This window comes from Xenopus laevis, chromosome 8L (assembly GCF_017654675.1).
Source record: "Xenopus laevis strain J_2021 chromosome 8L, Xenopus_laevis_v10.1, whole genome shotgun sequence".
NCBI lineage: Eukaryota > Metazoa > Chordata > Amphibia > Anura > Pipidae > Xenopus > Xenopus laevis.
Window position 1 is genome coordinate 49081422 of NC_054385.1, and position 22657 is coordinate 49104078.

Genomic DNA, 22657 nt, shown 5'->3' on the forward strand with positions numbered 1-22657 from the left:
CGGATAGCTATCTTGTGCGATAATTCTTATTTTTTCTCTATATTTTATGCTGTTCCATTTTTAAATACTAGTGGTTATTTGAGCATAAAATTCCTAAAATTCATGCTAATCTGTTGCTGATAAGGTTCTCTGCTTTATCTGTTACAAAATCCATGTTTATTGTGACAATTTTACCTACAGTTGCCATTAAAGAAACAGAAGGCAGTAGAGAATTACAAAATTCAGAAAAAATGCTGAATACCATTTATGCACACACTTCAGAAACAGGTAGAGCATTCCTGATCCCTCTTGCTCAAGGTCAAACTCAGATACAAATTTATACGTGCTTTAAATTCTAGCTGTAGAGAAATTATGGAAAATATTCATGCAGGCATTAGCTTGACTCCTGCACTATTTTTGTAGTTCATTAAATTCTTTCTAGAAGTGTGTGTAAAACCTTTAGAAATCCTTACCCTCGCTTTAACATTAGTTCAATGAATAGGGCTTTGGGTTATATATACTTTTTGCCTATTGTTTAAAAATATGTTTCTTTAAATTGCTTCCACTAAATAGCAAAATCGGAAAATGAAAGTAAAGTCATATTCTACTTCATGTTTTAAAATAAATCAGCTGTCCGCTAAAAAAACACTCTTTATAAACAATATCTATATTCCCCCAACTACATCATGGTTGGCTGTGAGTTAAGAAGCCACTAATTATAAAGAGCCTTATAACTGAACCAGCGATTTAAATCAAACTTGCTTGTAGGGATGGGAAGTAGAATGTGATCAGATTTTGCCATTTAGTGCAAGCAGTCACAAAAACCTAGATAATGTTAAACTAATTGAACTAATGTTAAAAGAGGGTTGGAAAAAAAATAGATTTTACCCTTAAATCATAATTCAAACTAATGGCAACAATTATGTTCAGCACCATCTATTCATTGATCCCCCCCAAGAACAGGGGTTATACTACTCCCTTAATAAATCACATCTTGATAACCTAACCAGATGCAACCAAGTCAACAATGTTTAAAATGTGAATCTAATTTAGATGGTCATCATTAAGATGTAAATTACTAACCTCAAAAGGGTGATGCTTACAAAAGCTTATGTTTATAATGTTTTAATCTTTTATCACTTAATTTTCACAGGCAAATGAAAAAACAAAGCAGAGAAACATTCCAGTAAAGTAAGTCGCCATGCTTGTCTCGCATAATATTTGTGTTAATGCAATATATTTACTCTGATCATTTAAAGGACTGTTATATTTTATAACAGTTGAACGTCTGAAGCATCATTAAGACATCTAAGTGGTAATTTACAATGTGGAAGGCAGAGTATAGAGAACTTTTTTATGGGGTCTGGTTGCACTCTGCTAACTTGATCTTCTAATTGGCACACATGTAATGGGACAGGTAGAAGGTGAGATAACAGATGCCTACATGTTTCCCCCTGCCCACCCCTCATTGATACAGCCTTGTCAAATACAGGCAGCCCTGTTTTCATGAGGGCAGCATCAGTTTCTGTTTCAAACTGCAGAGACCTCTGTCAATTCATGTAGCGTGGAGGGCAGGGTGCAAAATGAATAAAATAGTGGATTGCATCCATTTTTGCACTTTGCACCCCACCTTCCATCCTTTTATCACACTTTCTCCTTCCCTTCATGCCTGGTAACCCCACATTTCAGGTGTTAGTTGAGCCTATGTGCCATCCATGAGTAAATCAAATAACATGCATACTTATAAAGCATTATTCTTCTGTACTCATACCTATAAAACTTCTTCTGTAACTGAGAAATTGTGGCCATTTTTTAAATGGATATAGTATTATTCCATATTTTAATAGGACTCACATGAAGCACTCTGAAAATGACCCTAACATTTTCATGTTAGTCATTTATTAGCTTCTATACTATGCCATAGGGTTTTAATGGCAGATGTTTATTCTACTCTATGTAAAAATCAATAACTTATAAAACCCTTTTAGGATTTATCGATAAAATTTGTATTATAAATGTATGTTGGTAAACCACCCATAATCAAATTGCTATGAAACAGTTATGTATGTTATAAATGTTACTGCATACAACCTGTAAAATTGTCAAGTATATAATGTGCAGCCAACCAGTAAACATTAAATGGATGTGTAGAATTTAAACACCTTTTTATATGACATCTTTATTGCAACTTCCCATGTATGGATATAATTTTGAAGTGACTAAAGATAAGCATTTCACTAAAAATTTAAATATGCAGGGCTACAGTATGTCAATATTTTATAGCAGTGTCTATACAAAATAAGCTATTAAAATATATTTACTGATATATGTTGCATACAGTACATTAGAAAAAAAAGTATGGTATGATGGTAAATTCCATTTTTCAGGGGTTAGTTTATGGTGAGTCTGTACATCACAACCAGTAAATAAGTGAATATATAGATTTGGTAACTAGTTGTTTCAAACTTAAAAATAAATTGAATAGCCAAGTAAATATCCATGTGTGGTCAGTAATATGCCTTTCTTCTTTTTTCTATATGTAATTCAGAAATAATTATAAATAGTGATATTTTACCGAATACTTAATTCTTAGAGATCAGAAGTTGTTTTGTATGAATCTAGTCATGGTACGAAATTTATGAATAGGAAACCAATATGGAATTTTGTGCGTGAGAGCAATTTTATCTAAGTTTCTATAAATTGCAACATTTAAACTAACAGTCAAAAAGCACTATTTGCATCTCTGCTAACAAAAAAAAAGCCAAGAATAAAATGTAAATTGAATGAAAGAAATTAGAAGGGGTTTCATCCTACTTATTTCCACTGATTAAATTGTCTGTGAATGAGCCCTTCTGCTTGCCCAGCTGCTTACTCACCTGAGCCTCACCACCTTATGGTTAGAAGTGTTAAACCGATGTTAATATTTTGCTTTGACGTCTATCCTAGTTATGATATAGAAAAGACACAGTATTTTTACATTTTTTTTGCTACTTACCGATGAGATAAATTAGATCTAGAAATCACAGCTTGTGTAGCTCATCACATGTTATTTGTTAAAACTCATTTCTCATATTAAAACGTGTGAGGGAGCACAATTCCACAAATGCAAATTGCTTTGGCAAAGTGCCACATGCTAATATGTTGAGTTGAATGTAAGTGCTTTTGACAGCTGTTCCGAGCATAAAAAAACCATAGTTGCCTTTTATGTTGAGTGTTCAAGTTCTTTCTGTTTTTGCCATAGAGTCTGTGGTTCAGTTTATATTTTATTTGCCATGACACTTTTGGGTTTGTTAAATAAAGCATAATATAGCCCCCTACAGATTTAAGTCATCAGGCCATAGTGATAGGTAGGTCATATCTAGACAAAATATCTGCAATGATATCATCAAAATTACATTATAATGATCGTATATAGTGTTCATGGCTTTAGTGCTATGTAAGGGAAAACACTACCTACAGTAAATTATAAAGTTATTTAAGGCATTTTGCAGTGCCATGTGTGTTTACTTTATATTTCATTAGATAAAGTAGGACCAAGTCAATGTACTTGGTTGTCATAAGTTATCAAGGTGGTAGAAAACATTGAAAAGTCTCTGACTTTTTGTAATGGTAATAACTAACATGCATTCCTCCAGCTGTATCTCAACTAAAACTTACAGCATTCCTGTCAAAGTGGCATATGTGTAAGAGTGGAAATATATACACAAATTCTATGTATAGCACTAAATACACTATTCCATATACTCCATGAGTGACATCAAATATAGCATAATATTTAGTGATGGGCGAATTTATTCGCCAGGCGCGAATTCGCTGCGAATTTGCGCGATTCGCCGCCAGCAAATAAATTTGCGAAACGCCCGTGAAAATTCGCGGCAAAAATTCGCCCGCGTCAAAAACATTTTTTCAAAAAAACGGGCGCCGGCGTCAAAAAAACGGGCACCGGCGACGTTTCGCAAATTTTTCGCCGTTTCGCGAATTCGCCCATCACTAATAATATTGTATCATGTATGTGAAGACCACTTTGGGAGCACATATTATCTCTTTATTATGCTTTATCTCAGAGCTGCTGGTTTTTAGGAAATGCTGAGAGTTGTATTTAAGCTACAGGTTGTGTTATAAACCATGATAATTAGGGGCACATTTACTTAGCTCGAGTGAAGGATTAGAATGAAAAATACATCAAATTTCGAAGTATTTTTTTGGCTACTTCGACTATCGAATTGGCTACTTTGACCTTCGACTACGACTTCGACTTCGAATCGAACAATTCAAACTAAAAAACCCTGCATCCTAACTCCCCTGCAATATTTTTCAAGAGTATACTGCTCCTACCATTCTTCTGCTAAATACAATGTCAAATAGTGTGGCATACGTAATCATAGTAATTCACTTAGGGCCGCATTTAAAATTAGAGGAATAAAAAAATAAATAAAAATAATGCCTATTCTTCACCTATCAATGATTTCAAATTCATTGTAGAACAAATTTAGGAAAACGAAAGTTTTGCATGTTTAATTTTGCTAGTACAACATTTCCTTATAATATTTTACCCCCTTTAATTCCTGAAGGAATCTTTCCTTTGTAATAATCGTAGCTGATTTTATTGCAAAATTACCTCTGGAAGTGAAATACACTCCAGAGGAAAGTAATATGGGTACAAATAAGCTGTGTGTGCCAGTGCCATGTTACTGAGGCCAATATACATATACTTCGCAATCTGTCTGTGCTTTCAAGCAGAAAATTCATTAGCATCCTTCTGGTAGGGTAGAAAAATAGGCATATTAAAGACATGGCATCTAAATTGTTGTTAGAACTATTCGGATAGCAGGTCAATAATCAAACAGCATCTTTTAGCATACACAATAAAGACGTTTTTTTGGATGTCAGGCAGTTTGGGGTTTTTACTTATAGAGGTCGATGTACAACACAGAAACTAATGAGTAAGTATCAGAGTTTAAATGATGAATGTGTTACAACAGAAGCAAAGGGCATACAGTATCTGCAATTTACTGACTTGTTTTGTGCGTTGATACATGGGTGGTATGCCTAAATCTTTTTTTAGTGACTGTTTATTTTGGTTCACAATTACCTAGTTATTTACAACTGCTGCCCGCAAATTAAAGCAAATGATTAATCCTATTTATTATGCCAAAGCGTCAGTGTAAGCCTTGTATTTTTAATGAATAGTTGGTAGGCAAAGTAAGCAGTACATTAGTCTTCATTGCTTGCAGAAATTGGCAGGGTGACACAAGTACAATGGTGTGTATTCATCTAGCATTCCAAAACCCGAGGCTATTTTTTAGTGCCCATTGTTATTCTGTTGGGTTTACTGTCTATTACAAAAGTTGTTTTGAATCTCAAGCCCCCTCTGGTAGCTCTCACTTCAGGAAATCCTCCCGGCAGAACAGTTTGCAAACATGTTTTATAACAGAGCCCACAGGGCAAAATGAAATATTCTTTGTCTGATATTGTTTGCTGCACTTTGACTTAGGGAACATATAATTAAGTGTTAGGGTGGGAGAGATGGGGCCATTTCATACTCACTTTTAATTGAACCAATGATTGTAGAATTCCAAAATTTCATATTTTAAAGGTTCACTTTGCTTTTCATACTGGCAATTTTATTTTGAGAGACAAGAAGAAAATGATCGAGATTTTCAGATATAGATGCCTTTACGGTTACATTTACATGCTGCTCCACTGGAAATAAAAAGGAATTTGAAAATAAATCTCTTTACTATAATTCAACCTAAATGTATAATTAGATCGAAACATTTAAAAAGCGAGAGTAAACAAACACCCATGGATTGGCTTCTGTTTTTCCTATAGGAATAATCCTTTTTGGGGGGGGTGATACATATACAGTAAAAAGAAGAGGAGGAAATAAGTAAAGAGAAAAGCTTTTGCTGGGTATTTTCTAATGATGGTGGTCAAACTTAAAATCATAGGGTTAATAAGTAAGGCAGGTTCAGTGTGCAAGAATGTATTATGTGTGCAAATTAGGGTCATAGACAGTTCCAGACTCCTCATACACAAACATTTTTATAGTCTTGTGTTATAATTATATTTACAGAGAATCTCAGAAGCTTTTTTGGCTGTATTGCGACCTCAGGCAGTATTTGTAAGTTGTGACAACATTCAGGCCACTCCCCAACAGTTTTGACTAAAGACTGGCTCTGCCCACTGAAAACTGTGATCTTGTCCTGTCCAGTACCCTAAGTACCCAGTGCATGTGAGGAGGAAACCATGAAAATGTTCCATAGTAATATCTCAGCCTGCTCTTTTTTTTCTTGGTATTGCATTTTGCAAATGTCTTAGTAGAATTGTTTTAAATATTATCTATTGTTCACACTTTCAGTCCTAAATGAGAACTTGAAATACATAGCAGAGTTGAGGAAAGGTGGCAGATGGCATGAAATAACTGCAGGTAAAATAGGATTTCAATAATAAGCTGACAACCAACAATGTACAGAGCAGTCTATTTCCAAATAATATCTCTATCCTAAAGTAGTACATTATGGGAGATTAGGCACTACCACCATTGAAGGTAACCTTCAATGGCTCTGGATGAGTCAGGTAGTGGAAGTACACCTACATTTTAAAATCACAAAATATTATGAGACAATTTTTAAAATCAATTGTCAAATATGTGCATGGTACCAACATTCTTAGTACCTCGTCTTTTTTTCAGATTAGAGATATTTCTATAATTTAGAGTGCCATGCTTTAAGGCTACTAGTTAACATTAAAGCATTAAAACATTTTTGGGCCATTTACATGAATTTATACTGGCTTGGTTAAGCAAAGTACTGCCTGTATTCTGCCCGTACTCTGTACTGCCCCTATTCTGAAGATTTCTGTAATACACTTTATCCTTATTATAGATGCCATAGCTGTAAATATAATTAGGAAGTTATAAAGAACTCACACCATGTGCATTTTAAAATATTTTTTTTTATATATACTTTACAATGCTTAGATGTTTGGTCAAGGAATATAAGCAAAATTCAAGATCCAGACAGTAAATATCTAGTGTCAGACAAGAAAAGCTTAAACTTCCACTTAGGAGGTATCCCTAGCGATTGTAAGATAGCACTGTGTTTTAAAGAATTAATGGGCCTTGTGTAGGTGTTAATGTGCTCATTATAAGTGATTAAAATGAAACAATTATTATCACTCTGGATTACTGTAATACAACATCAATTTGGCATATAATAGGCAACCAATGTCATTCTAAAAGCTCAATCATTACATGCATATGAAACACATTCTCTGTGGCTCAGTAGCAATATAAATGGGAGAAATGAATCACTGCACATTACAATACTAACTTAACATCAAAATATCTAATAAATGCTGCTTTTAAACCAGGGATAGCTATTCTAGAGTTACCACCTGTTGTTGAACTACAAGTTCCAAGCACCCTGTTAAATTGTTAAAATGGCCATTTGTGATAGAGGACAATTGTTATATACTGTTAGCTGGGCACATTTAATAGTGCTGGGCATAACAAATTAGTAATAACCTCTAAGTATCAAAAGTTTATAGTTTACAGGTTTATAGTTCAGTGGGTAAAAACTGGGTAAATAGATAGCCTGTGCCAAATAAAAAATGTTTTCAATGTAGTTAGTTAGCCAAAAATGTAATGTATAAATGACTGATATCTAACATAACAGAACAGAACACTACTTCCTGCTTTTCAGCTTTAACTCTGAGTTAGTCAACAACTTTAAGGGGGGCCACATGGGACAGACATGTTCAGTGAGTTTTCAATTGACCTTAGCATTCAGCTCAGATTCAAAAGCAACAGTGGCCATGTGGCCCCCCTCGAGTCACTGATTGGTTACTGCCTGGTAACCAATCAGTGGAAACCAAGAAAGCTTCAAAGCTTTTGAAAGCTGGAAAGAGTCAGAAGAAAAAGGCAAATCATAAAAAAAACCTATAAAAAAGAAAAAATGAAGACCAATTGAAAAGTTGCTTAGAATTGATCATTCTATAATATACTAAAAGTTGAGGTGAACCATCTCTGTAATGCAGTTGATAGACCTAATTTACCGCTGCATTAACTTTTAATGTGGTATAGAATGTTCTATTCTTAGCAACTTTATCAATTGGTCTTTTTTTTTTTCTATTAAAATATTTGTTAAAGAAAAATTAAAAAAGAAGACCAAATGCAAGTCTAGGATCCTCAAACCAAGGTTTTTTTTTTTTTTAAAAAAAAATGAAGTACGGGTCTCTGTTAAATATTATTGTTTGTTGAAGGAGGAAAAGCCTCTATGCAACCTACACTAAACAGCAAGATGATCTATTTGTGGGTCCAAGCCCATAGATTGTGATTCACTGCTGTACAGGCTATGAAGCCTGGGTCTACTTTATTTTTAATACCTTGGCTTTCACCTTACATAGTGACGCTAGTAGCATACTGTCAACAATGTATTCCATTGTGGTTCAGTCTTCTGGCTTCAGTTTCTGGGGTGGGCAGGAAGGTCAAGCATTCAGTACAAATTTAGTCTATTGCAAACTGTAAAACTGCATAGGGAAGCATCAAGCATTATTAGCACAACACAACCCTTTTTATATTACGCATGGAAAATATTGTTATTGAAAAAAAAAATATACACACACACATAGTGGCGTAACAAGATTTTTGTTACTGGGCCCCACAGCAATTTTATTTTAAGGCCCCCAACTTATCCAGAGGTTGTCTTTTTTTACCAAGATATTTTGAGATTGCTTATTAATTAGGGCCTCATGGGGCCTCTATACCTCCTGGGCCCCCTGCAGCCACTGGGTCTGCTTTCTCTGTATTTATACCCCTGCACACCCACACATACATGTATATATATTATTATTAAGAACAAGCAAGTGATAAGAGAGTAGTAGTTTCTATTCTAATAGTGTCAGTGACATGACAAGAATATTGAGATTTGCCATTGAGAACAAGAGCCTTTTCTTCAAATGCAATCTCAATTACCTCAGTATAGCTGTCATGTCTGATTGCGTCTTTATAATGAAAATACAGTATCAATCAGATCTTTCACCATTTCATCATTAAAATGCTATTGATTCACAAGATACTAAACATAAAGCAGCCAACCCAACTGACTGTTCTTTGAGTAGAAACTATAAAATTAACTACAATTTAAAAAGAGATGTGAACTCTGTGTTTTGTAAGAATGATTTAAACAGCTTTTGGCATTGCATATAAATAATAGCAGTAAAGGTACTTTACTCCTAAGGCCTTGAAATGCAAAAATCTGATGAAAACCTTATTAAGCCAAACATCGGTATTAAAAATAATAAAAACAATTTTTTTTCCCCCACATTTTGTGATATTGCCCTTGTTCCTATCTAAATCCTGTATCTGCATTATTGAATCAAAACCACAGACTCAAAGCCAAAAACTGCTTGTGTAAAATATACCCCCTCCAACTTTTCCTGGTGTATAGTGTATCTGTTTTTTCGAGCTTAGCAGAGCCAATCCAATGGCCCAAAATGATTTCCATTACAGATACAACCTGTATTATTTTAGGATTTACTTTTAGAATAACTCTGTACTGTATAACAAATAATTCTTTTTCAAAGTAATGTGGATATATGCGTATAAAGCATATTTCACTGCTGTATTGGGTTCTCTGGGCTTGTATACTTAAACTGATTTAAATATAAAGATAAGATATTTGGGGTAATGAGCACGGGGCTAAATTTTACTGTACTTGGAGAATGTGCCCAAAGCAGATTTCTTTCTGTTGTTGTTCTCTAAGGAGTAATGTGCCAAAGGGTGATTTCGCTTTATTATTGGGCTCTTAGGGTTTAATGTGCATGTAGTTGATTTCACTATATTGTTGGTCTCTCTGAGGATAATTCAATGCTTGTTCAGTTGCATTAATTGCATGTGTGGCATACAATGCAATGACAGAGAACATTTTTTAAAGGAGCCACACTTACACCATATTTCAGAGGGCTTGCCTCAAGTGCATATACCTGCCTGCACTGACCCCTAACACTTGATCACTAGTTTGGGGCACACTGGCTAAAAAGGTGGAAGCAGCTGGAGAGGAGGAACCATACAATAGACTCTCCCTTTCGGTGTAATATAGTTTGGCTGTAAAGTTTGTTCTTGGTCACCATGATTATTTTGAACTATGCATTATGTAAACAATTGGCAAACATTACATGACTTTTTTGATTTTTGCAGTCTGCTGTATTCCTTGTTTGTGAATCTTATTATGGCAACTCATTGTACCCCTTTAATGTACCCAAACTGTTTAGGGCCATAGGCTACATTAGAATTTCATTTAGAGATTAGGGGATTGAGGGTTTCAAAGGAAGAAACATTGACACCCAAGCAAGTATGTGTCTGTGTTTATTCAAAACATTGTTTTGTAAAAAAAAAAAAAAGGGCACTTTTCAGTTTTGCACACACCATATTCAACATATTCATATGTTGTGGGCCAGAACAGGCTGGTCCATTAGCAGTCTGAATAATGTAGCTCATTCATAGCACTACCCCTTTAGCCCATGTGATATCACATTCATTTCATCACCTGTACTAGCTTTTCAGCCTGAATGAACATAGCCCATTATTCTCTAAATCTTCTTTTTTCAGAAGCTTTTATTTGCCACAAGAAAATGGTGCATCTGCCCATACTCTATGATATACTTAAGTAGGAATATATATTTCATAATCAGCGCCATTGTTGTTCCATCAATTATGCAATGCCTAAAGTATATCAAGTGACTTTAAGTAGTAACAGAATTGTCTGATTACATTTTCCCAATACTAAGGCAAGTTATTTTGCAATGATATATGCTTAGGAGCAGATCCGTTGACAAATCTTTACTTTGTGCAATAATCAAGACATGATACAGTACATTATGATCCATGCATTTTTTATTTATGACTCGGGTGTTTGAGATTTAACTTCATTTAATGAAAAGAAATCTCTGATTGCAATCAAATCTGGAATTTGCCATTTTGCATTTAATTCATATTTATTTAAAGTAGCAGGAGTAACTAAAATAAATTAAATAAGGTTGAGTTGATTGTGGGCTTAAATGTAAATATGGCCTATTTTATTTTTTAATTTAAAATATGATTTTATCACATTTCCTCTTAAATAGACAATAACACATCTATATCTATTTGTGTAAATAGAGCATTCCACTGTTGCCATATTGCTGTACATAAACACATTCTATTTCTGTGTTTAGAGAAAAATGGCTCAATCGAGGCAGATAATATGGCACCTTCACTGCAAATGTCTAAATGCAAATGTGAAAAGAATAAACATTCAGTCTATACAATATGCTTCGCTTTTATATAGATGAAGCAATCAATGTTATAGTTCCAGTTATGCTGTGACATACATATCAATGGAAAAACTTGCCTCAGCAGCCCTAGCATTACGTACACTGACTCACATAGTTATACAAAGAACAGTGAGTAAAAAAATAAAGATAAAGATGATTACCCCATGTAATAAGATTTATTCTCTCCTAGCTGTTAATGTTGAATTCATCATTTTTATTTAAGGATATGTTGTTACTATGTGCTTCATCTGTAGTTTAAGATTATTACAAGGGGTTATTGATTACAATTTGTCACAAGGCAGGAATTTTGTAATTGCTGTTTTGTTCTTTTGACTGGATCACTAATGATAATCTCTTCAGTTCTGTTACTAGGAGAAGGGAGAACAAGGCAAAGTAACTCTGAATTTAAGTGTTCCCTGAAATTTTTTTTGGGCAATATAAGTTTTATAAATAGACAACTTTACTGGCAAATAATAATAAAGTATTCATGCAGAAATGGTCACCATTCTTGTGTTTATTGATGATCTTTGCTAAACCTTTTAACGTGTGTGTATTTGCACCAAATACAATTGCATCTATCTAGCATGTCTAATAAATTATGGACAAGTTGCTAATTGGTGTAGTGGAACCATGGAGATAGTGTCACCCTGAAGGTGGTGCTTATTACAAGGTTGCCATTTTGGCTAAATAAATAGCTATAGTAGGCTTGTCCCAAAAAAATCATATTAATGCTTAGAATTAGTGTTGAGCGAATCTGTCCCATCTGGCTTTGCTGGAAAATTCGTGAAGCATCATTGATGTCAGTAGGCTTCAAACATTTTTTACGTGCAGCATTTTTTTTATGGGCACAACGATTTTTTTCTCTCTCCAAATGCATTAAAGTCTATGGGCGTTTTTTCTTGTAGTGACTTTTTTGTCTCAGCGACTTTTTTGTCCAAATGGCGTTTTTTCTTATGGTGACTTTCTTGTCTTGACAAAAATATTGTCTTTGGCAACTTTTTTTATCACGGCAAAATTTTTCATGGCAAATTTTTGCCACAGTTTTGAAGTGCATAATTTCACCACGCATCCATGCCTGGTTAAAAAAAATCACTCAATAAGAAAGAAATAACAAAAAATTACGTAATTCCCACTCTAATAATTTTGATCTCAGTTAGGTCTATTTCATAAATCTTGCAGTAAGTCAAAAATTTGTATGCAACAACAACAATGCTAGAATTGTAGGGAAACGTACTGCATTATGGGCAAAAAACTTAAAAAAATAAATCTGCAGCTGCACTTTGCACATTATGACTGTGTCTGTAAATGACCCCTTACGAGTCTATGTTCAGAAAATTTCAACAAAATGTATTTATTCCATATTAGGCTGGAACTTAATTTACGATAAAAAACATTCCCGTGAAACTTTTGAGCAGAAAATTTCAACAAAATGTATTTATTTAATATTATGCAGGAACTTAATTTACTATAAAAACTATTCCCGTAAAACTTTTGAGCAGAAAATTTCAACAAAATGTATTTATTCAATATTAGGCTGGAACTTAATTTACACTAAAACATTCCCTTAAAACTTTTATGCAAAATGAAGGTAAAATAGCTATTAATGTTTTTAAGTGAGTTCACATTGTAAACAAAACATGCAAAGAACTATGGGTAACCACACTTGGGAAAGATTGCCTAGCCATGCCCATAGTGCTTTAGTGCTGCATATTTGAAACATTGTTTATCACATTCATGTATCAGAATACTGCTGGGGTTAAAGAAGGCACAAGTCCTTCAGGTTCAGGTTTTAAAAAGTCCTCTTGATACTGCAGCCATGGTATAACACTGATTCTTATAAAAAAAAATTGCTGTTCTCATCAAAAAATTTTATTGCTCTGGCTGCACAAATACTTGGCATATAAATCAACATAATTAGCAGTTTGAAAGAGCATAAACAGAGTACACTGGCTGAGTTAAGAATTAATAAGACAGAAGAAGGAAGAAAAACAGCATGTTTGGGGGTGAAGGAGAGTTGCTAGAATATGAGGTCATACTATGATGCTAGAGTGGGATAATCACACAGTTGGTTTAAAGAATTACGGTCCTAATTTTATGTAGCATTTAATTCCCTGAATGATCTGTTATTGGTGTTGCTTGGCTGGCTGTGCATCTTAGATTGATGCAGTACATTGAATCATTGTATGACTCATGAAAGTCCAATGTAACATTTTCAACAGTTGCTGCTAGCAAAGGGGCTCTAAGTTCGAAGCCAAGTAAGTCAATAATGCAAGACAGCAGTATTCATACTAACTGCTCTGTAGTGAAGGGATGTATTACTTTCCCCAGCATTTCAGCAACACAAAATTACTTTTTGACAAGACAATATTTTTAAATAATATTCCTGTGTTTAAAATGTTAATTTCTCGTGATTAGATACACAGTACATATATAAAGTACATATGCAATAGAAAGAGGAATAGTAATTTAAGTGGTTTTAAAAGATTAGCGTTGGATAAATTATTGAATAGTGGCTTAGAGTCTGCATCCATGATTTATCCTACATATGAACAGGGGAACATCTTTCTTGTATTTGGTGAGGAGGGACTTAAACCCATAACTATTTTCGTATTGAAGATTTTTTTTTTTATTCAAATGACTGTACAGCTATGGGACATAGAGTACATTAGTAAACGTGTATGTGAAATATTGGGAGCTCAATCACTTGTCCTCCCTTGATGAATTGCTGCAGCGATTCGTAAGGCATTGGTTTAGCTGTGGCCTGCCTTTTATGGACTGAAATAAATGTAATTTTTTAAGTAGCACAGTGCTGCTGCTTCAATTTTTTATTCTTATCAGTAAGCTCAACCAATTAGCTGACAAAATATAACTGATATATACTGTATGTGTCAGCATAGGACTGGAATATGTATTGTTGAAGGAAAGCATACTAACTTAACTCCAAAACATATATATGGAAATATAATAAGTAGATTGCAATCTTGTTGCAGAATTATATAGCCTGTCCTTTATCCCCTTTGGAAGAATTACAAGAGGGACCTTTTGGTTTCCATGTTCTTATGGTTTTAAATGCATTAGAATATAGTCTTATCTATTCATTACATTTAACATATTTAATATTATGTAGTGTATAATGCTTAAGTACAGATAAAGGTCATTAGTCAGCTGTTATTTCAAAGAGTATAGTGGCCTTTTCAATCACATATAGAAGTATTCATAATATGTTTACTAAAAAAATAGTGTAGGCTTTTTGAAATTGCACTTACCACAGACATTAAGTTATGAATATAAAACCTGCCATCAGTTTTAAAAATCATTACATGGGAAATGTAATATAATAGGCAAAAGTAACAAAATTGCTGTTTTCTGCTAAAAGCAATTTGAATTTAGTCTGGTACTAAAAAAAAAAAAATACCCATTTGAATCTGAGGAGGATCATTACAGCCCAAGACATTTTGTTTGAATAGGAGTTCGTAATATAACCAGACAATGCATACTGGAAGGAAAGAAAAGATTGCACTGCAATTTGTACTCATAGTTCTGCCTGTCAATTTTACAAGGATAGAAAGTTTAAATCTCTTTACTGCTGAAAATTTGTCTTCACATTTACTGAAAATCTATCCCTGGTACCTGCATTGGAAACATGGCCAACAGACATATATTTTTTTCAACTTGATTTGCATTTTAACGTGTTTATGGACTTGAAACATTTTTGATCATCACTGCTGCAGTAACAAGTTACAGAATATAGATGTTTTATGCAAGTTAGTTTAACTTTCAACGTTTACAAACAAGACATGTTTTTATACGACCATATGACCGTATATTTGGAGAGCTGCAAACTATCTTGATCCTTTCTGCAGAAGAGATGAACCTGCTAAAAAATAGATAGCAACTCACTGGTGGCAACATACTAAGGCTACTGTGTCCTGAATGTAAATGGGGAAAGAACTGGAAGCCCCAATTGTATATCTTGATCTTGGCAAACAAGGAATATTTTAAGATCACAGTATAATATTTATACCAAGTCAAGAGCTCCTGTATGATGTATAGGATACATTGTAGCTATAGCAATTCCAATCATGAACTGTAAGGAAATATTCTCATTACAGGAACATTTATAACAAAATAAACCATTGTGATTGAAAGTAAATTATCCCTTACTCACAGATGGAATAGGTTAACATTCTTGAGAAGATGCATTTGACAGCAGATATCAAAATGTTTATCATTATTAATTGGTCTAAAGTTTTTTTGCCCAATCTGCACAATGTAGCTGATACCCAGGGGGTATTTGGATGTGGGTATAGTATCCAGTAAAAGAAGGCCTCAATTTGTTAGTGTTCTTAATACTTCATTAAGATACCATACCATATTTTTAATTACCTTAGAAAATAATTCTAATAATCTCTAATAAAGGTTATATTAACTATCTCTTTAAGTGCCAAAATATGAGCAAATATTGCTATTAGCCCAAAGAAAAAGGTATATCACAAGGACACAATGGGGCACATTTACTTAGGGTCGAATATCGAGGGTTAATTAACCCTCGATATTCAACCGTCTAAGTAAAATCCTTCGACTTCGAATATCGAAGGATTTGCCGCAATTACTTTGATTGAACGATCGAAGGAAAAATCATTCGATCAAACTATTAACGATTTTCCTTTAGGTGGCGAAGTAGTTGGTCAAAGTTTTTTTTAAAGAGACAGTACTTCAACTATCGAATGGTCGAATAGTCGAACGATTTTTAGTTCGAATCGTTCAATTCGAAGTTGTAGTCGAAGGTCGAAGTAGCCAATTCGATGGTCGAAGTAGCCAAAAAAAACATTCGAAATTCGAAGTATTTTTTTCTTCTATTCCTTCACTCGAGCTAAGTAAATGTGCCCCTACCAGTTAATAGAAGGCAATAGAAGGATGTGGAAGATTTCCACCAGCTGGAAGTAAAAGTTTAAGGCTTTAAACATGTAGACTCAACCCTATTCTCTTAGGCTTTTTCATATTTATTGCAAGATTTCTCCTTAATTCAAATTTCACCATAAAATAACAATCTCTTGAAAGGTAAAATCAAATAAAGGCTAGCTGCCCAGGAAGGTGTAAAAGTGTATTCAAGCACCTGGGCAGTGCATTAATTTGCCTTTACCATAAAATGCACCACTTTCACTTGTTGCAATTGTGAATTAAAATCCAATAATTGTCTGTGTCATTTAAAAGTGTATTAGTGCCCTTTTGAAATGTATATGCACGAATATGCTGAAGCCAGTGACGGGCCAGGCCAGTTGGGTGCCCTAGGCAACCCAGCTGCCCACAATGTCCACTCCCCCACGTGTGTGCTGAAATGAGCTGTTGCATGTGCACTCTAATGCTGATCATGGAGAGCACTTAACAAACAACATCTAGTCAAGGGACAAGGGCCCAGACTAGAGTTAGGTGACAGGAGAGGTACAGGCCTTGTTCCCCCTCATAGTTGCATCTGAGGCATGTGCCTCTTTTGCCTACCCCGAGTTCCGGCCCTGGCTGAAGCCAGTTTTTCCCCCTGGATTCCGCAGATCAATCTTTCATAAATCTGCCCCTTGGTTTCCCATGTGCTTCTCTTCAGCTTCGGAAAATGTATTTTAAATTCAGCTCATCGTGTGTGTCAGAAATCCAGACTATAACCACTTTGCAAAGAAAAATAATGAAAGGAAATAAGCTCCTTATTTGTGTGAGGAAGAAACATTTACTTGTCATTTCTTTGGTAAATCCTACATTTTTAGTAAATGAAATGCCAGAAGATATTTATCAAAGCAAGAAAGCAATAAAGGATGCTCTCTAATATTTTTCTTTTTTTGTTGGATATTTTCTAACCTAGAGATCTAATCGTATTAAATATGTACATTTTTTTTTTTGCTTGGAGTCTGCTTCATGTATCTTTCTGATGAATCTTAAAAGTACATAAGGTCTTTAGGGCAGCGTTTCTAAAGTGCAAATGAGGCACACAGCAGAATATTGTCTGTGAGGCTTTCCAAATTATTTATATTCCTACAGAGCATATTCCTTTGCCTTTCTGTAATAATAAAAAAAAGCTAGAACTCCCAATCTTTTTACACAAAGGGATGTCAGACATCGTTAATCATATTCATAATCTGACACGCTGAATCCTAGTTGTCTGATCACTGTTTTTATTGGATTTATTAGTACTTGTCATGTATGAAGGTTGAGAAGATTTTCAAAGTAAATTGAAGTGTTAACAGTTATTAGCTCTTGATTGCCTTAGCATGCAAGCAAGGGGAGTATGTGTTTTTTATAGTTTAAATTTTGTAGCACAAATCCAATATAAGGAAAAAGTGCCATTTAGGGGCCTATTTATAAAAGTGTATACAGAAGAAGAGGCAAGATACAGTTTACATTGCCGTGTAACGACTTATGTGTTTGTAAAGCTTGAGAAGTTTTTGAATGCATGGTCAAATTATGGTGGCCATACAGGACAGATCCCACAAATAGCTCCAGTGATTTGTCTCAATAAAGAATAGAACTTGGGTGTTCTTATGTATACAAGATACGATAAGAAATCTAAGAGACACTTGTCTTTATCATTGTTAATGCTCTTCTTCTTTACTCCAGCCTACCAATTTAAAACAATTAGCAAAGCAAATTGTGAGGTGTGTTACCAGCTGCTATTTTCTGTTTCTGCAGTCTCTTGAATCAAACACCAACAGTGCCACAATACTTCAGGTTGGACCTGGTAATAAGAACAAGAACAGCTGCTTAACTGCCCTCTACACATGACTGCCCAACTGCTGGCCTTGAGGCTCACCAAATCAAATCCAGCTCTGGCCATTTAATTTAGTGATATGTGCCCACTATGCCAGACGCGTGCAAACAGGATTCTTTCAGCATTGCCTGCTACACTACGTCCCAAATTTGGGAAAGTGTTAAGGCACTGTGAAAAAGAATGTTAACATTTTTCTCCAAATCCTTGGAGCTTGGCAGTGAATATGGAGAGAGAGAGAGAGAGAGAGAGAGAGAGAGAGAGAGAGAGAGAGAGAGAGAGAGAGAGAGAGAGAGAGAGAGAGAGAGAGAGAGAAAGGCCAGAAACAAACTCAAAATTATTTGCCTTTTATTTTTCTGCACTTGTCAATCTACATAAATGCTTCTAACCATATTTTTTTTAATGAATTTAAGAAGATAAAAGCAAATAGTAGAGCAGAGATACAATTACTACTGACTTGCACTTAAGTAATTCATTCTGGGTCCTAAATTAATATTCTGGCATTAGAATGAAATACTTTATGCATTATACATGTGTCAGGTGTTGCTTTTATATCGTGTGCACTAATTGCTTCTTGTTCAGTATCCCTGAATAATGACAGTAGTCATTCTGACTAATTGGGATCACTGATAACATTAAGTAGCTGTGCAGCTGAAAAATGTAGTCGTTTATTGTGCTTACTTGATACTAACAGGGACCAATATATTCATGGCCATATGGCACTATAGACATATGAAGTGCCTTGTGTGAAAATAATCTACATAGGGGGCACAATAAAAGGCTGGAGAGACCCATGTCACTAGTAAGAGTTGTACTATACTGCTATGCAAGAATGTAAACGCCAGCTTGTCACACTGCAGTGGTTTCCTAATCAAGCTACCCATGGGGTTGAATGGGGGTTTATATGCAATTTTACTTTGATCTATTTACAAAGAATGGTAATATTTATGGTGTTAATGCTTTAAAATTTAGCTTGTGATTAAACAGAATGGAGTTTATTTCAGCAGGGGTATCAAAAAATCTGATGTATTTATTGTACATGGGTTAGTAAAGGAATTGGGTAAAACATGAAGTACAGTTTTTCAGCTCATGTCATCTATGTCCCCTGATATATTTTACCATGGACATGGCATTTGTATTCAGGCCAAGATTTGTGGAAAGGCCACTTATGCCAAGTTTTGAGGGACTTACCACCTGAGTATACCATATAAACAATAAATAAAAAAGTCTGTCTGCAGAAGATTAGCAGCTACAGGGAAATAACTCATTCTTCAACTGTATGATCAGAATTATAAGAATTTCTAATTAATAATTAGCTGTGTTCATTTCATTTGAATGGATACTGTGTTTAAATTAAGAGTTTCTTTTCCTCTGGGGGCTTTGGGGGAGGGTCAAGTTTTGACCTCTAATTTATAAAATGTAGCTGTTAGTGTTATTTCCATTGCTCAGATAACAATTATAACTTCCTTTGTGTATTCTTTTAAGAGAATACAACAACTTATGTCTACATATTACACATATTACTAAATATTACACATATATCTGCTTTAAATAAAAGCAGATATATAGGTATTATGATAACTTATATTTAACCTATATTGTATGTGCATTTATAGTACAGGTATTAAGCCTCTAAATCTCCTTCATTAAGATAAATTAGCTGAAGAAGAACCGTGAAAGGTATGCGAGCTTCCAACCAAAACTGTATGTTAATGCATTTGAATGCATCCTAAACTATTTAAATCTATAAATTTATACAAATCTTAATCAATCAGTACTGTATTGCTTCAGGTAGGAGTATCCTCACCTAGAAGCCAAATATTTCTGAATTTACTATTACTTTGTATAATTGTTCTTGTTTTTATTTAAAGATCCGCAGTGTCATAAAACGAGAAAATGCATTTTCAGTAAAAGGGCTAGAAGAAGGATGGGCTTCACATGCTGCAATATTGGCTTTGGAAGAGGAGGCAGGTGCTTTAGGAGTCCCACATGAGCGATGTACAAGCTTGTACAAAATGCCTTGGAATCATCTCTGTTTGTTATTCATACAGGCAGAGTTTAAACATCTGAATTTCACTGTTCCCAGAATTCATATGGTGTACAATGGCCCATAATTAGCAGCACCTGTGCTTACCTCAATTACAGCATAAGTATGAATAACAGAAAGAAGGGTGTCAAGATTTTCCCAATAATAGACTTCATTACGTTGGCCGTAATTAGATTCAGAAGCTTAAAAATGTTCATTTGCAACTTGCTTATAAATTTATAGAGATCTTGGCAATTTCACAAAAGGAACAGCTATAGCTGGAATGACAGAACAGCCAAATACCAGCACTCTTGGCTAAATTGCAGTCAAAATGCCTGGCAACTTTATGTTTTTTATTATTTCCGTAATTGAATTTCTGTTAAGTATTTTGTGGAATTTAACAGCCAAAGTCTATTTATTTATCATACAATACCATGGTGGCAGTAAAGGAGCTATTTTGTCATTAAGCATCTCTTACTGCTTAATATTATGTAAGAGACACAGCAGTAACGGCTTTGATATATGTACACAATAAGAGTTACCCAAAACTAGTCAATTACTCTGTGCTTAGTTGTACTCCATATTGTTATCTGCAAACAGTGCCTTACTGGAACAGTGAATTATCTAGCATTTTATCTACTTTGCTTTCAGTAATGTAATAGATCGATGAATTGCTCTTAGGCTGATAGCAGACAGCTTGCTTTTCATCTAGCTGAAAAGTACCTAAAATTACCTGCCCCTTGGACATTTTTGGGCTAAAAGCCACCTGTACTGACACCAAGCATTCCTGGAAAGAAAATATGCCAAAATGGTATTAGCAACTGTCTTATAGCTGCTGTGTTCATTGGATGAGACATCAGGGGGTTTTTAAACTTCTGTACGTTTCTTTGCACATTGCTATATTAAATTAGCAGAAGCCAATCTAGGCTTTGTCAGTTAGCAGTGCATACATATACCTAGATATGCATTCTAACCTGTCGTGTATACATTGGGTATTGCTCTGGATAATTAGGAGACTAATATGTCATATAAAATGTTTTTAAAAAATCAAATGGCCCTCACCACAAGCTAATGTTGTGATATTTCCAGAATTGTGTCCACATACCATTTTTGGGCATCCTCCCCTAAGGGGGTGTGGTGTGGCGTTCTCAATAAATCTGGATCTTAGTATCAAGCATTCACCTAGTATAAAGTGGTATAAAGTCGTAGCAAGTAGCTAGGTTGATTCCTAGCATATACAGCCATTTGATGTCAATCCCTCTGGGGGCCTTAGGGTATTAAAGGTTGATTTTGACTAAACACTTCTAAATATTCCTTTTCAGGGCTGAAAAAGTATATGGCTGTAGGTTATAGCTGTGCTTTATATACTCCAGGTGGAACCCCAGTAAAACATATAATAGATTTACATTTAGTAATGGAGCTCATGGTCTCTGGTCTGTGTCTTAATATTTATTAAGATGGATCATGGCTATAACAACATTACTATTTGCATATATTTTATTTAGAACTGGTATAGTGCACAATGCTGTTATTTATCAACTTGCTTGAAAATGAATGCAGCAGTTTAATTAATTTTCAAGCTTCTTAAGGAATGTGTGCAAAGTACACAGATCTAAGAACCCGGGAACTAACACCTGCTTAATTCCGGGGATCCCTCTGCATCTTGCATCTACATACTGACTTTAACAAACTAATTAAATTCCATACAATCGCTGGGGTGCAAGCTACACTATTTATAACCATTCTGACTAAGAAAAAAAATGGTACAGATGCAGATCATTTCTGTTAATTATTTTGTGCACTATTTTGTGCATTAGCTAAATAACCCATCTAATGTTTCAAAGTAAAGCAAATGAACTATGCTTCAGTGGTGTAGTAAATAGTGAAGCATAAGAAACATGCTTTTGTAAAGTTGCCTCTTTATTCTGATGTTCGTGTGGCATTTATGGTTTAGGATACCACTGCATTATGGTTTGGTTTGTATTTCTTATCTTTAAAACTAAATACCTACATTGTATAAAATCCCCAGTTGCTACTCAATTCAAGTGTATATAGTATGGTTGAATAAATCCAATGCAGTCTGTGGGATACATATGAATCCTCAGCAATGCATGCAGTATGGGAATACGTCCAGAAAATTATGGAGGACATGTTGATATTTCATCTGACTCACATCAGATAAGCTCACGTGGAGATATGTTCCACTCTGTTTAATGGTTGACTTGATAGTTCATTTATGGCAGCTGCACGTAGAGTCCTGAAGAGGTTGTAGGTAAAGCTGGTATAAGTTGAGTATTGTTGGGTGGACCAAGTGGGTAAAAATGCAGGTTGTCGATTGTGGTGCAGGTTATGGATTCCTGTTGTTCTGATGGGAAAAGTTTAGTTAAATCCACTCAGTATATTGTGCTTTAATCAGGCACATGTTTCCTTCTGCATGAGGTTGCTATCAGCATATGAAAAAAGTTATAAAGTTATAAATGTTATAAAGCAACCAATTAGAAGAGTAGATTTAATTACCAAATTTGCTACTAACTTCCATTGCCAAATCTAATGCTGGCCATAGACACAAAGATAAAGTCATACAA

General features: G+C 34.6%; 1 protein-coding gene across 3 annotated transcripts in view; it reads left to right on the forward strand.

The window, feature by feature from the left end:
* Positions 1–22657, forward strand: part of aff2.L (AF4/FMR2 family member 2 L homeolog) — a 352995-nt gene that overhangs the window by 291319 nt on the left and 39019 nt on the right. For all 3 annotated transcript variants that reach the window (XM_041572755.1, XM_041572754.1, XM_041572756.1), the window contains one exon: positions 1133–1170. In XM_041572755.1, coding sequence (XP_041428689.1) covers positions 1133–1170 — 38 coding nt within the window. The remainder of the gene's footprint in view (positions 1–1132; positions 1171–22657) is intronic.